At 36.1% G+C, this 13,782-nt stretch overlaps 2 protein-coding genes and 1 long non-coding RNA gene across 6 annotated transcripts in view; 1 reads left to right on the forward strand and 2 right to left on the reverse strand.

Moving 5' to 3' along the window:
- The window catches only part of LOC126594459 (ankyrin repeat-containing protein BDA1-like), a 152,002-nt gene that overhangs the window by 32,172 nt on the left and 106,048 nt on the right, over positions 1-13,782 (forward strand). The window contains exon 1 of one of the 4 annotated variants that reach the window (XM_050260792.1): positions 11,113-11,190. The exons of the other annotated variants lie outside the window; for them this stretch is intronic. Coding sequence (XP_050116749.1) covers positions 11,117-11,190 — 74 coding nt within the window. The 5' untranslated portion in view covers positions 11,113-11,116. Of the gene's footprint in view, positions 1-11,112; positions 11,191-13,782 lie in introns of those variants that run through there. 4 annotated transcript variants of the gene reach the window in all.
- LOC126594473 (heavy metal-associated isoprenylated plant protein 36-like) lies at positions 3,591-6,157 on the reverse strand. The gene is made up of 3 exons (XM_050260812.1): positions 5,348-6,157; positions 5,182-5,257; positions 3,591-4,944 (listed from the first exon to the last, which is right to left on the reverse strand). Exons 1-3 carry the CDS (start codon positions 5,420-5,422, stop codon positions 3,779-3,781), a joined length of 1,317 nt encoding a protein of 438 aa, XP_050116769.1. The 5' UTR covers positions 5,423-6,157; the 3' UTR covers positions 3,591-3,778.
- Positions 7,958-10,510, reverse strand: LOC126594505 (uncharacterized). Its single transcript, XR_007613306.1, has 4 exons — positions 10,436-10,510; positions 9,150-9,190; positions 8,487-8,992; positions 7,958-8,068 (listed from the first exon to the last, which is right to left on the reverse strand). It is a non-coding gene; the product is annotated as an uncharacterized LOC126594505 (long non-coding RNA).

Raw genomic sequence — 13,782 nt, forward strand, 5'->3', positions numbered from 1 at the left:
ATCCTAAAAATAAAATCAAAGAATTTTGCAATATCTTTGATATTATCAATGATAGACATGAAGCGCCAATTAACACTGCATGATCTTGAAACAATATCAATCACTAACTTCGGGTCGTTCTTCACACAAATTATGTACTACGGCGCGTTGTTTGACGTTTTTATAGAAATTTTACGGCTCAAATTTTGTGTTTTACTAGACAAATTTGCTTTTGCTTGTTTAGGCATATAAAGCTATACAAACATATGAATATTATCAAACAATTTGTTAGGTGGGGTTTGATTATGTTATTTGATTTTACGAGAGATATATTAGCATCAGTTGTCCGTGCACATAAAACTAGCACAATTATAAATTTTTAGCGCTTTATTAGCTTCATGCTTTATAGTGAGTTCGTGACAAGGTTAATATAAGTTCAATGTTAACGTCATGTCCTCGCGTGTAAACAACTACCGGCAGCAAAACACTCGTAATATGTAGGTACTAGCTAGAATCGATATCCATCAAACTTGTCGCAGGCAATATGATACTAACCTTGCATTAGTTAAATATGTACTTAGAGTTCATTTCGAGCTACTTGCTTCTTTTGAACCAGTGTCTCAGGTTGTGAAAGGTGCAACTTTTCATTATATATATATATATATTTTTTTTTTTCGTTTTATATCTTTTTTTTTAATGATGTTTTTTTTTTCGTTTTATACTCCGAATCTCTGTGTCCAAAGCTCTAGAAAAGATTTAGGTTACTTAATTTCAATCTCACAATGCTTATTAGCTCATCTCACTAGTCTACTTCACCAAAACCTAAATACTTGACGGCCTGAATCTCTTTCTCTCTTCTGAACGATCCAAATTTAGACTCTGGATACAAAAATCCGAAGTGAATGTCTTTGTCATGACTAACTACTCTTATACCTTTACACCAACTTATACCATGTGGCTCAAATCCCATATAATGCAAAGTTTATGGGACATAGTTCCCTTTTAAAGAGACTGTTGATACTCTACCTACTAGCCCCATCATTGCATGTAAAACTAAGGCATGTCATCAATGTGGTGAGTTTCCATTTTACGTGTTCAAATAACATTACTAAAACTAATCACATTGCTAAAGCAAAATCTTTCACAGGTAAACTCCATCAGTTTATGTAAAAATCTAAGTGTATTAGAGAATGTGTTAACAATATGATTAATTTTACATGTTTAAATAGGTTTTTTAGCCAAAATGATCTTTGAGATTTGCCTAACTCTTCACTTTGGTCCCTGAGATTTGAAATGAATAGAAGTGATCCCTGAGATTGTCCATCATCAATCATTATGGTCCCTCGGTGAAAAATTATGTTAAATATGGATCAAAATGACAAAATTACTCTCAATATAATAAACAATAGGCCAAAATGATTTGATAAAAATTAAGGATATTTTTATAATTTTATCCTTATTTTATGGAGAGTTTTCTTGGAATGACTAAAATGATTAATTATGAACAAACTCATAGATCAATTATATCGATTTTAAATCTTAAAAAAGTAAAGAATTATGCACATCTTTGAAACCGTCTAAATACTTTTACCATTAGCTAGTAAGCAAAAGCATCCTGCTCCTGTTTCCGACTCTATCCTGAACATCATTTGCTTGCTTGTGGGGTTGCTTGCCCTAGGAGGCATGTTTCAAAAGCAATAATTAAAGAAAAGGCCTACATGCTACTCGTACAAATCTGCTTTTAAATTAATCTAAAAAAAAGTGCTTTTAATCCAAAAGCAGTAGTGTACAGAATAAAAGAAGGGAAAAAATGAAAACTAAAACAAAGAGGACAGTCCACCACAAACTCCAAAGGATTAATGGATGGAAGTAAGAGATTGCTTTTTAAAGTAAAAACTTTCAAAGGAGATTAATTATTTTAATATCTCAAGTTTTATAGTAATTAAAGAACAAGAGACTTTTTCAATTTAAACATTTTCTTCTTTCACAAAACCAGCAAAGAAAATCTCTAAAACCTTAGCTCGATATTTTGGATATTTTATTGGAATCTAGAAATGGGTTTCCACAGCTTAGAAAGAGACAAAATTAATCTAGGGCATTACACAATTGTAAATTATTTCTTTCCAGTTAACAATGTGATTAGCATCCTTTGAAGGACATCTCTAATAAATAGTTTTAACTAATCTTTCCACTTTCTCCATTATAATTCTCCGCTTTACGAATCACTAAGAGAGTATTTCCAAATATTGAAAGATTGAAATGGTCCTACAAACTAACCAAGAAAAACTGCCTCATGGACAATGGTGAATTCAGAAATTTAAGGCCGGGGAGTTTAATGTAAAAGGTTCAAAAATAATATTATAAGTTACAAAATCTAAATCATGGCCCTTTTCTAGTAAGGTCATTTATATAAAAATATATATATATGTTCACTCAATTTATGAGTCCATTTGTGTTTTTCCAATACCTCGAGTGCTCCCGTGACTACCCTGGTCTCTCTATGAATCTGCCCATGACCATGGATATTGCTTGAAAGGGTTGACCCAAGAACTTCCATGCAACAAAAATATCACTATGATCATATTCAAAACTAGGGAACTTTAACGAAAAGCTCCCGGTACTGTTCACTTTAACGAAAAACCACATTTTTACACTAAAAAGTCAATCATGGTACTATTCACTTTACCCTTTATTTTGTCCTTATCATTAAAACTCAAAGTTTTCAAATCCTTTTCATTAGTTTTCCTTCAAAACTAATCATATTTATCCATCTAAAAATGTTAAAATTAATGTCAATACGTGATATAACTTACATGCAAAAGAATGTTGCTTACATTATTCCATTCTAATCATATGCTATATCATGCAAAAATGTTAAAACACGTCAATACATTATAGGCTTAAAACATATCAATCACTACAATGACATATGATAAGTTTCTCCTCGAATGTGTTGTAGCCGTTGCTTCAAAGAAACCTAGAAAGGGTTCTTGTGTGCAACTAGACAGGTCAAAGTAATTTTGTTTCAATTTCGAATGGTCGAAATCCATTTTACCTCTTTCTCTTCATGCGTACGGTAAAACCCGAATCAGGATGCACATGCATAATTATTTTCTACTGCTAAGGTAAAACATTATCTGCAAATTAACAGCTTTTTTAATATGGATACTGAAACCCTAGTAGATGGCTAAACTAGAGTTGGATATAAAGACCAACTACTAGTAAAACCCTAATAGACGAACTACTAGAGCTATTATTCATGCTGTTTTATAGCTTTGAAGAAATGTTGACATTCTCTTTGAATTAAGTGTGATTCTTCTTTGACAGTGCATTTTCTTTCAAACGGATCTCTAAGGTGCCTTGACGTTTATCAGTTGGTTGGACAAATTATTGGACCATTCTCTCTTCCATATATATTCGTTTTTCTCACATTTGGCAAAGGATTCTTGTCTGCCTTTTACAGTTGCAGCAGGATTCTTGTCTGCCTTATACAGTTGCAGCTTTTGCTCATAATCTTTCAGAGCTTTCAAACTTTTGTTTATCTTAGGAGTTGCGTTAATTGATTTTTGTTTCTAATAGTTTTCTACTTCTTGTTAGAGTATGACTTCATATCTCCTGTAATTTATTGTATCTTTATTTTATTTTTTTCTTTCCATATATTCACAATAATGTATATTTCCGTGATAGGATACTGAAGTGAAAGTAATATTGTTGTTCTAATTAACAACCCATTTATCCTTCCCCACTAACCCACTACAAGAATCTTCTCCAAAAGCACTTATACAAGTAACACAATGCTTCACATAATGCTGCACCCGTTCGGATTTTCGTCGCTGAACATCACGAAGGAATCGGACTGCTGCGGCGAATTATACTCCGGCGGCGACGGGTAATACTGCGGATACGAGTCCGAATGATAGGACCTGAGCTCACTCTCAGCAGCCACACTTTGAGACGCATAAGTGTAAGAGTGTGCGTGAGGTAGTGGTGCAGCATACTGGGATGCACCGTAGCTCCTGGCGGGGTAGGCCGTATTGAAGTTCATAGCTTGGAGGGGAAGCCCGCTGTAGTTCTGCCTGGGATACTGGTACTCATACATCTGCTCATGTGGAGCCATGTGATTGGCTGGAGCTGGTGCTGAAGCCGGAGCCGGAGCAAGAGCTGGAGCAAAATTAGGGCCTTGAGTACCAGATGGAAGCATGTAAGGCCCCTGAGGCATAGGAGGCCCACGTCGTACATTGCCTTGATTTGGTGGTGATCCAGTGCGTGGAGGAGCAGCATCACCACATTGGTCAACCTCATCTGAATCATCAGCATTGGCCTTCCCCTTTGGCCCCTTCTTGTTCTTCTTAGTTCCACTGCTACTAGGGCCGCCGCCGCCTCGGCCGCCGCCTCCACTTTTATCAACCTCACAATTACTGTCATCTTCATCGTCATCCCCACCAAAACACTTCTCCGCCGCAGCCGGCTGTCCAGACATGTTCACAGGCTTCCCCTGCTTCACCACCTCAAGCTTTACCTCTTTACCCTTTCCACCGCCGCCGGATTTCGCCGGTGCACCATCCCCCTCATTCACTTTCACAGCATTAACCCCCTCGGGAGTCTTACTCCCACCCGCGCCACTACCACCTTTATTTTTCTTACCACGATTATCCTGAACTTGAACAACTTCAGCCTCAACCGTCTCCCTTTCATTATCACAACTACCGCCGCCTCCAGTTCCGCCATGGTTGCCGTCCTCGGACCCTTGGGTATCTTCGCCTTGCTGCTTCTCCTTATTCTTCTCCTTATTTTTCTTCTTGTCATTTGAATTATTGCTGTTGTTAGCCTTCTGACAAGGCCACATCTCTGCATATTTTCCTCCCTTAGCCAGTTTCTTGATCAGAATCTCCGGCTCCACGTTTCCAGTCACTGTAACTTTGTTTTCCTTTCCGATGTTCCCGTCAAACTCTGTTTTGTAAACCCCTGAAAACCCACCAAAAAAAAAGTAAAAATCACATTTTTTTTAATTAAAACAATAAGAACACATTAAAAATCAAAACCCATGTCGAGAAATTTGATCTGAATGTAAGTCTGTAACTGAAAAGGTTGATGAAACGAGACATGCAAATCAGAAGAAACTATCGAATCAATAAGGACCGTACGATTAAAAAAAACTACAAAAACAGGTTTATAACGTCAGAGGGATTTTAAGGGTATTACCATCGATTTTTTTCAAGATTTTTGCGACTTTTTTCTTGCAGCCTTCACAGTGGATAGGGACTTTCAAAACCCAAATCTACGAAACAGAAAAGAAGTTAGAAAATCTGAAAGTTGAAATCTTTTTCTGAAAAATAACAAAGTTGGTGTTCTTAAAATTTCTATTTACTTTGTAGTTGAGAGGGGGCTGAGAAACTTCTTCACTTCCTTTCGGTTGTTCTGGTTTAGCTTCAGCTGTAGGCATTGGACAGAATCAGAGAGAGTAAGCAACTCTTGGTTTTTTGAGAGAGATCTTGGTTTTTGGAGAGAGAGAGAGAGAGAGAAAGAGAGAGAGAGAGAGAGGGGTTTGCAATGAGTGTGGCAACTGAGAATGCTTCAGAAGGAAGGGACGGGGATTTATGTTGGAGGGGAAAGATCTAGTAGCTGAGGGGGAATTGAGTTGCACAGTGGAAATTACGGTGTGATCCCTTGAAGTTGGTGCTTGGTGGGGTGTCACTGTAATTTTAAAATTTTAAACTTTTTTGGTACTGACTAAGTAACCAATTTACTCACCATAACATGTGGCCAAATAAAATTGTAACACCTGTCTATTTATACTTTCTCACATCACTGTCACCAAACACAAACTTTTTTCTTAAACCTGTGGCCAAACACAACCTTTCTTCTTCCTCCCTTCCTGCCAACGTGACAGACCTCAGACTCCTTTTTGTCTCTCCTCCGTGAGCGCACGCATACTCCTTCCTCCAAGATTTCCGTCGATTATAGCCCGAATATATCCACCAACCCCTCTCCGCGGCAAATCGAGGGTCAGGTGCTGGTTTGGTAGGGATTTGCAGACGAAGGCGTAGGATTTTCAGAGGAAGGGAGATGAGGGAGAAGGTTGGGTGGAGGGGACGAGGGTGGATTCGACGGAGGAGGTTGGAGGAGAAGGCTGCGATGGGATCGACTAAGGGCTTCGAGTTTGCAGATTTGCCATGGCAGGGGTAATCAACATAGCAAAAGGTTTGGGAAAATATTAAATAGACAGGTGTTATAATCTTATTGGATCACAAATTATAGTGAGTAAATTAGGTACTTACTAGTCAGTACTTGTCTATATTTTAATACCAAATCATCTTACTTCTCATTGAAATGAGGAAGGTTCAGAATAATAAAACATTCAATGTTTTTACCAAATCTTTCTTTTTTGCAATTAAAACTTTAATCAGAGATTAAGAATGGAGTGATTTGGCTCGGTTGCGAAGATTCTATCAATTGGGTCTTTGGTTTTTGGGGAGAATTATCTGAACCATTATGCTGGACTGTAGATAACTAGTAAGAATTATCTGAAGCATTATGCTGGACTGTAGATAACTAGTAAAATCATCAAACCCAAGTTACACTTTTTGGTTATGGAGGTCAATTGCATGCTTTTTTCTTCGGACTAGGATTCTTTTTCATTCTTTTTCCATCCTCTTCCATTTTCTCTTCTTATATTCTCTATTTTGTCTTTCATTTTTTATAAAAAATTAATATAAGATGCTGATGTGACTTAACAGTGGCCCTTCAAATAGAAGGGGAGGGAAGGAAAGGAAAAAAAAGAGGGAAGATAATCCTCCTTTTTCTTCCGGGTAGAAACTTGATTCTCCATGGCCATTGGCAAAGTGTCCTACAAAATTTTGTGTTAATTAGGTTATGGGTTTTAACTTTTCATACAACACACGCGATAGAATAGAGATACAGTTTAGTATAATTTTACAGTGAAATCTTTCTTGATGATCTAGCTTATAAGAGTAGGGTGGATTATATATATAAAACATGACTGTCAATGTGATATTGTTCTAATCTTTCACGTGTCAGTGTCACCATGTGTTTTAACATATACATAACCACCATGTCGGGTTTGAGACAATTGTTTCATGAAAGTCTTTCTCTTTAAAGAGATTATACTATATTATTGGAATTATCTCTCGATTACACCAAACTCCTTAGATTTGGAGAGAAACTTACATTAAACGCATTTATTGTCATGTAGCGTCTTGATTCAAAAATGCAATGTCACGAGGAGATAAATTCACACATAATATTTTACTGTTGGACTGATCAGATATCACGGTGACAGTGAACTCTTTACATATAAGTCACTATCTCATATTTTAGTGGTCCATTGGTTAGCTTGAAGAAAAGGATACTATGTTTTACAAACAAATAAATAAAACAAGAAGCTTTTTAACATGAATTGCTTAATTTGGTACCTATGGGCTGTAGGAACAACTTTCAGATGGCACTGAGAATGCCTTTTAAATCTGCTTTTCCAAAACATTTGTTTAGAGTTAATTTGCCAACGGTTTATCATAATAATGCAAGAATTAAGCATTTTTTAACATACGAGATATTATCTACATTGAGGGGGTGGGTCGGGAGTCGGCTAAACCTCACGATAGACTAGCAATAATTTGGTTCAAATTCATATTTGATGAGAATCGAATCTAAGACTTTTCACTTACAAGTATAAAACTTAAATAGAACTTCATCATGCGTAATACTATTATTATTATCTTTCAAATGAAATTAAAAAAAAATTAGATGAGATTAACTCTTCAATAATGGTCACGTGCGAAGCACCTATCTTCCTCCGAATGGATGAGGATCATTACGCCCAAAATGCAACCATACAATTGGAAAATTGAAATTAAAAATAATAAAAATATAGAATTAATTTATATGAATCTGAGATCATTACTTAATTGCTTGGCCATTACGTTTATACCCAAAAGGGGAAGTTCAATAAGGAAGTTAATTTAAAAGTTTTCTTTATGGAAATCAAACTTGGTCTCGGTTTTTCTGGAAAAATCCTGAGCTAACCTCTTTAACTCCCCTACTGATCCATGTGCACCACTGTAAAATACACCTGCAGCAAAAGGACATATGAAAACCAACTTAATACTTTGAACATTTACAGTAAAAGGGAGAGAAATAATTTTTGCACACGTTTTTTCTCATTCTATACATCTTTGTTGATTTTTGTATGTTAATTTTTCTTTCATTTGTTCAATCTAAAAGTTAAAAGATACACAAAGGAGAAATTGAGAATATGAAATATGCGGAAATCACTTTTCCAAAAGCAAAGCAAGAAAAACAATTTTTAACCTCCTTGTTTTTGTTAAATTTTGGTAAAAAGATAATGCTTAAGTAACACACATGTTAGGTAAAACCATACGTTTTAGCATGAACTAATATAATTAATGATCTCAATTCACTTAAACCCCATGATTACCAGATAGTGTAACCAGAAAACGTTCCATTAAAGTTATATTAAATGTACTTACCAACTTGTTGATCAGTGTGCTTAATTGCGACACGCTTAAAAACGTCACGCCAATTCGATCTAGGAAAATGAGTCTTAACCCTCGTACCCGAAACTACGTCGATGCCGTTTTTGGCATGATTAAGAGATTGAAGCATTGTGGTAAGAGCCGATCGAGCATCTCCTTCGTACACACTTGTGCAGTAGTTACGGAGCACAATTACACCATCTATATCAGTTCCGGCCACCTCATTCATCACACCCTAAACCACTCAAACGAGCCTTGCTCTCTCGTGATCCATGCAGTAGAAGTAAGCTCTTTAGGTGACAAAAGTCCTTTTGTTGTCTTTGATCCCTTGATTATCTTCAACTTCCTTTTGGTGCTTAATATTGTTGCTAAGCAAGTCTTCGAGAATGCTTATTAGTGGAGTGGCACCAATGCCAAGGCCTACAAGTAGGAGGGCTTCGTATTTTTAGTAGACTTGTGCTGGTGCAACATACGGACCATCAATCAGGAGTCCAGGCATCCTGCTAATACATGCTTAAGTTAAATCCAACAACAAAATTGATAGTCATTGTGTGCCGTTTTCAGTCGTTGATATAATATACAGATAAAATTCTGAAATTTATGTGTTCAAGAATGACAGACTTTATTATTCACTAAATACAAGTACTGCAAAATTACCTAGGTTTGATACTGCCTTCGATAGATGGAAGCTGACACACCTACAAAATACAATATTCATGAGATTTCCGTATCTCAATTGTAGCAATGAACGAACAAACACAAACACTATCACTCGAGTGATCATAATTCCAAGCACTCGAATTACAGTCACAAAACAATATCAAACAAGCCAACAACTCGTGTGGCCATAAAACAAACTTAACCATTTATTTCCCTTTTTCTTTTCTACTTTTTTTTTCTCATTCTTTTTTCTTCAAACAACATGTCTCTTTTTGTTTTTTGTTTTTTTTTTCTGTATCCTTCTCTCCTTGGTGCGATGGCAAGTGTCTTCGCCCATAAGCGGTAGGTCTCGGGTTCGAGACTTGGGAGCAGCCTCTCCATAAATGGGGGTAAGGCTAGCCGACATTCACCTCTCCCAAACCCTGCGTAAAGCGGGAGCCTTTTGCACTGGGTACGACCTTTTTATCCTTCTCTCCTTCTCTTATGTGTAACTACAAACTAGTGCAGCAATCATCAGACGGCATTGGAACTCCAATGCAATCATCGGACCAACAAAAAACAGCAAGAATAAGGTTTTCAAACTAGCAGCGGCATGATTGCAGTGGTTCGACAGATCCGACTCATGGGAGTCGACTGCGGGTACGAGCCTACGGCAAAGTGCAGGGTGAAGACGAACTCGATCTGAGTTTGTGGTTCTCAGGTCTGGACTTCGTCAAAAAACAAGTGGTGGTTTGTGGTTGTCGAGCAACAGCGGTGGTACATGCAAGAATCGATGAGGCGAGCGACAGTGTAGGTCAGAGGTGGGTCGATCTGGTAGTGGTCAGGTTGGTGCGGGTTGAGCAGCACCGACAGTACTAGTAGGCTGGGGCAAACAGGCGCAAACCTTTTTTTTTTTAAACAAAACCTTAACAAAACTGATACCAAGCAAACTAAAAAACAAACTAGCTACCAAGAACATATTCAACTCCAAAGGATCAAACATACCAAGTTGAATATCAGAGTGTGCTACAAACAAGATTACAAAATAATAAGAATATTATTAATAAACAAGAATGCCGAAACAGCTACGAAACCGTAAGAGACTACATATTGGCTAACTTATTCTGGACTGAATAACAAACATGCTATTTATAACGAACAAACATAATCCTAATACTACTAGGTTAGGCCTAAACTAAACTTATAAGAAAACTCAAACAATATAATATCTAAAATACTAATATTTTCCAACAATATGTACAAGAAATCAACCAAATCAGTGATGTTTATACACATGAAATTACCTTAGAGAAAATTTGTTCGAATATGAATGCTTATGTAGTTGTCTCCGGGAGCCGAAGTAACCGAGAAGGGATGCCTATAAAACACAAATCAATTCTCACTATAGTCAGCTTTACGTTTTTTACCAACAATTATCGTTCATAAAATTTGAGTTTAAAATTTCCTCCAAAAATATGGAGACTAATTAAGTACCGAAGACTAAATATTAACGATGATGAAAACTATATGTACCGAAAATTACCATTGAAATGGGGAGATATCTTCACATAGATATATTGCCCAGTAGTGATGCAGGGCCAAAACATTCCCCGGATAAACTGCAACCTGAAACATTAATCAAAGATTTGAATTCTTCACCAACACAGAGAAATTTTTATGTGTGTCGGAAACACAGTTTGATACACAAAGTGTCATAAATACAAGTAGTTGGAAATTTTATTGTTCAAATATCCAACCACTGAAAGGGTAATGCTAGGAAGACTAATTTTTTTTAACTAAATGATGTGGTTGTAGATGATTGGATTATTAACTAAGTATCGATTAACGTGTTTGCTTCTTATTGGTGACTTACATTATTTGGTTTACAAATTTTGTTTAAACTTTTGATTTCCCGCATTACCCCCACTTAAAATTATAGCAGTTAGATAAATATTGCGCGACGTAGGAAGAGAGAAAAAAAAACAATGGAGATCACACGGCATGATGAAGATGAAGTGTACGAGGTGTCACGGACCGGGAGTGTAGAATCCTTAAACAGGTTGATCGAAAAAGACAGAGACATTCTATGGAGAATACCCCTGCAGACCGGCATAACCGGAACTCCCTTGCATGTTTTGGCTTTGCACGGCCACACTGAGGGCTGGTTTGGTATTGCTGTGCTTTGAAAAAAAGCTGTTGTGAGAATAAGCGGCTGTGCTGTGAGAATAAGCGGCTGTGAAATAAATCAGCAGAGTGTTTGGTAAACTTTTTTGTAAAAGTGCTTTTAGAAAGAAAAAAAGCAATCTGATAGTGGGTCTTTTCATTAAATGAGCACTGTAGTTCTGTGTGCTTTGAAAAAAAACCAGTTTTCCAAAGCTACAAATGGCAGCTTCAGTTTTTTCTTTGATTTCAGCTTATTCTCACAGCAGCTTCCAAAATAAGCTATTTTTTTTTAGTTTACCAAACACCAAAAACACTCCCAGCTTTTTTTCATAGGAGCTTTTTTTAAAATCACTTAACCCCAAACTGGGGCTGAGTTTACCAAAGCCCTTTGCACTAACAATCCCAAACTTGCAGAGGGGGTGGACGCCGATAGACGCACACCCCTGCACTTGGCTTCTGCTAAGGGCCACAAGGAGACCGTCGAGGCTTTGTTATCTGTGTACGCTGGTGTGTGCTCGGATTTTGATGAAAATGGAAGAATCCCTCTTCACTATGCAGCCATGAGAGGAGAAGTTGAGGTGCTCCAAAAGTTGATTGATAAAAATCCTGAGTCCATTTATGACAAAGTTAAAAACAGATCGAAAGAAACAGTTTTGCACTTGTGTAGTATACACAACTAGTTAGAGTGCTTGAAACTGTTGGTTGATAGACTGTTGGTTGAAAGAGACGACAGAAATGGTGAGTTCCTCAACTCAAGAGCTGGCTGTGATGGTGGTGTGACCATCCTGCACTTAGCTTTGATGCTAAGGCAAATTAAGGTACGTATATATATTTCCATTTTCTATACTAGCAGATGCCCACACTGCATGAACAATTTTATTTTGTTTTGTTTTTTATTATGAAGTGTAACTAGTTTTTAAAATTAAAAAAAAAAATAGTTACGAAAATTGGTATAATGATGAGCAGTTTTTTTTATTATTTTATTTTATTTGTAAGTTTTTTATTTAACAATTTTTTTTTGAGTTTTAAATGCATCATGCTATACTAACTTGGATGTGAGGTTGCTGTAAAAAATAGTAAAATTTATGTTTATGTAATTACTAAATTGACCAAATTTTTTATTTTGGGTTAATCTCAGTTTATCAACCTGAAATTTTTTAGTTTTTAAAATTTGGCATATCAAGTTTTTTCATCCCAAAGTGTAGTGGGCGAGACCTATCCTGGAATTTGCAGTCGTATGTGGTGTCCACTTAATATAACAATAGAAGTATGTGGTGTAATGGTTAAGTAGAGTTTGGTTGTACACGAGGTCCACTGTTCGAAACTTGCTGACGCCAATGATTTTAAAACTCCCAACCAAAAACCTTCTACCTTTTTTATCAGTTCATATAAAATAAGGTTTATATATTCGAGAATAAGATTCAGTTATGTTGAAAGAAATATCTTGTAATATTTTTGAGCTAGTCATAACCTTAAATTTTTATGTTATGTTGAAAGAAATATCTTACAATGTTTTTGAGCTAGTCATAACCTTAATTTTTACTTGAATCTAACATATGAAATCCTTTTTTACCAAAACTTGTAAACAAGCTCTATTTTTATAACATAACCATCTCAATACTAAATTTTGTAGCTCTGACTTTAACTAAAAAGCTAGAAAATTTGACTTTTAATTGTTCTCCAATTAACTATATTATTATATGTTTTTTTTCTTAAATTTCTTTCATTTAGTTTAAAGGCCCCTCTTGATATAAATTTCTAACTCCATCACTGCCAAAGTGGTATCTGAAATCATAGTTTTATGACACTTTCTTACATCCATTAAGATTAGTGTTAAATCAGCTGACGTGGTGCATACGTGGACAATAACAGAGCGCCACGTGTCAAAATGCGCCCACGTGGAATTTAAAAAAAAAAAACACCATCTCCTATCTCTTTCCCCGAAAACGGGATCATCTCCAGATCCCTTCCTCCTAAGACCATCTTCAAAGGAGATGTCAAATATGCCAAATAGGATTAAAAGACATTTAAGTGCTCTCCAGTGAATATGCCATATATAATGCGGCATGTGAGTCATTTAATACCTTGCTTTCTAGCTGCCTTTTTTGACAGCAAATAAAGAAGGAGTCAAATATATTTTATTTAATTTTTAATGCATGGGTCCCATTAACAACCAATAGAATAAAAACTAAAACTAATTTTGATTATTTTTTAGTAGTTAATGTATCTCTAGGCCCAATAAAATAATAAAATAAATATTTGACACATCCATTGGAAAAGAAGAAAATTTAGCACTTGTATTCAATTTGCCACATCAACCATCAATTAAAATTTTGACATACTATATTTGACATCTCCTTTGGAGATGCTCTAATCCACCAAATCAGGGGATCCGGACCATTTAAATTTGATCCAACGGTTGAAGTTATTATAACTTTTAAAGTGGGCCCTTATTTGTAACTGTTTGATCAAATTTCAACAGCACGGA

Source organism: Malus sylvestris, chromosome 12, assembly GCF_916048215.2.
Source record: "Malus sylvestris chromosome 12, drMalSylv7.2, whole genome shotgun sequence".
NCBI lineage: Eukaryota > Viridiplantae > Streptophyta > Magnoliopsida > Rosales > Rosaceae > Malus > Malus sylvestris.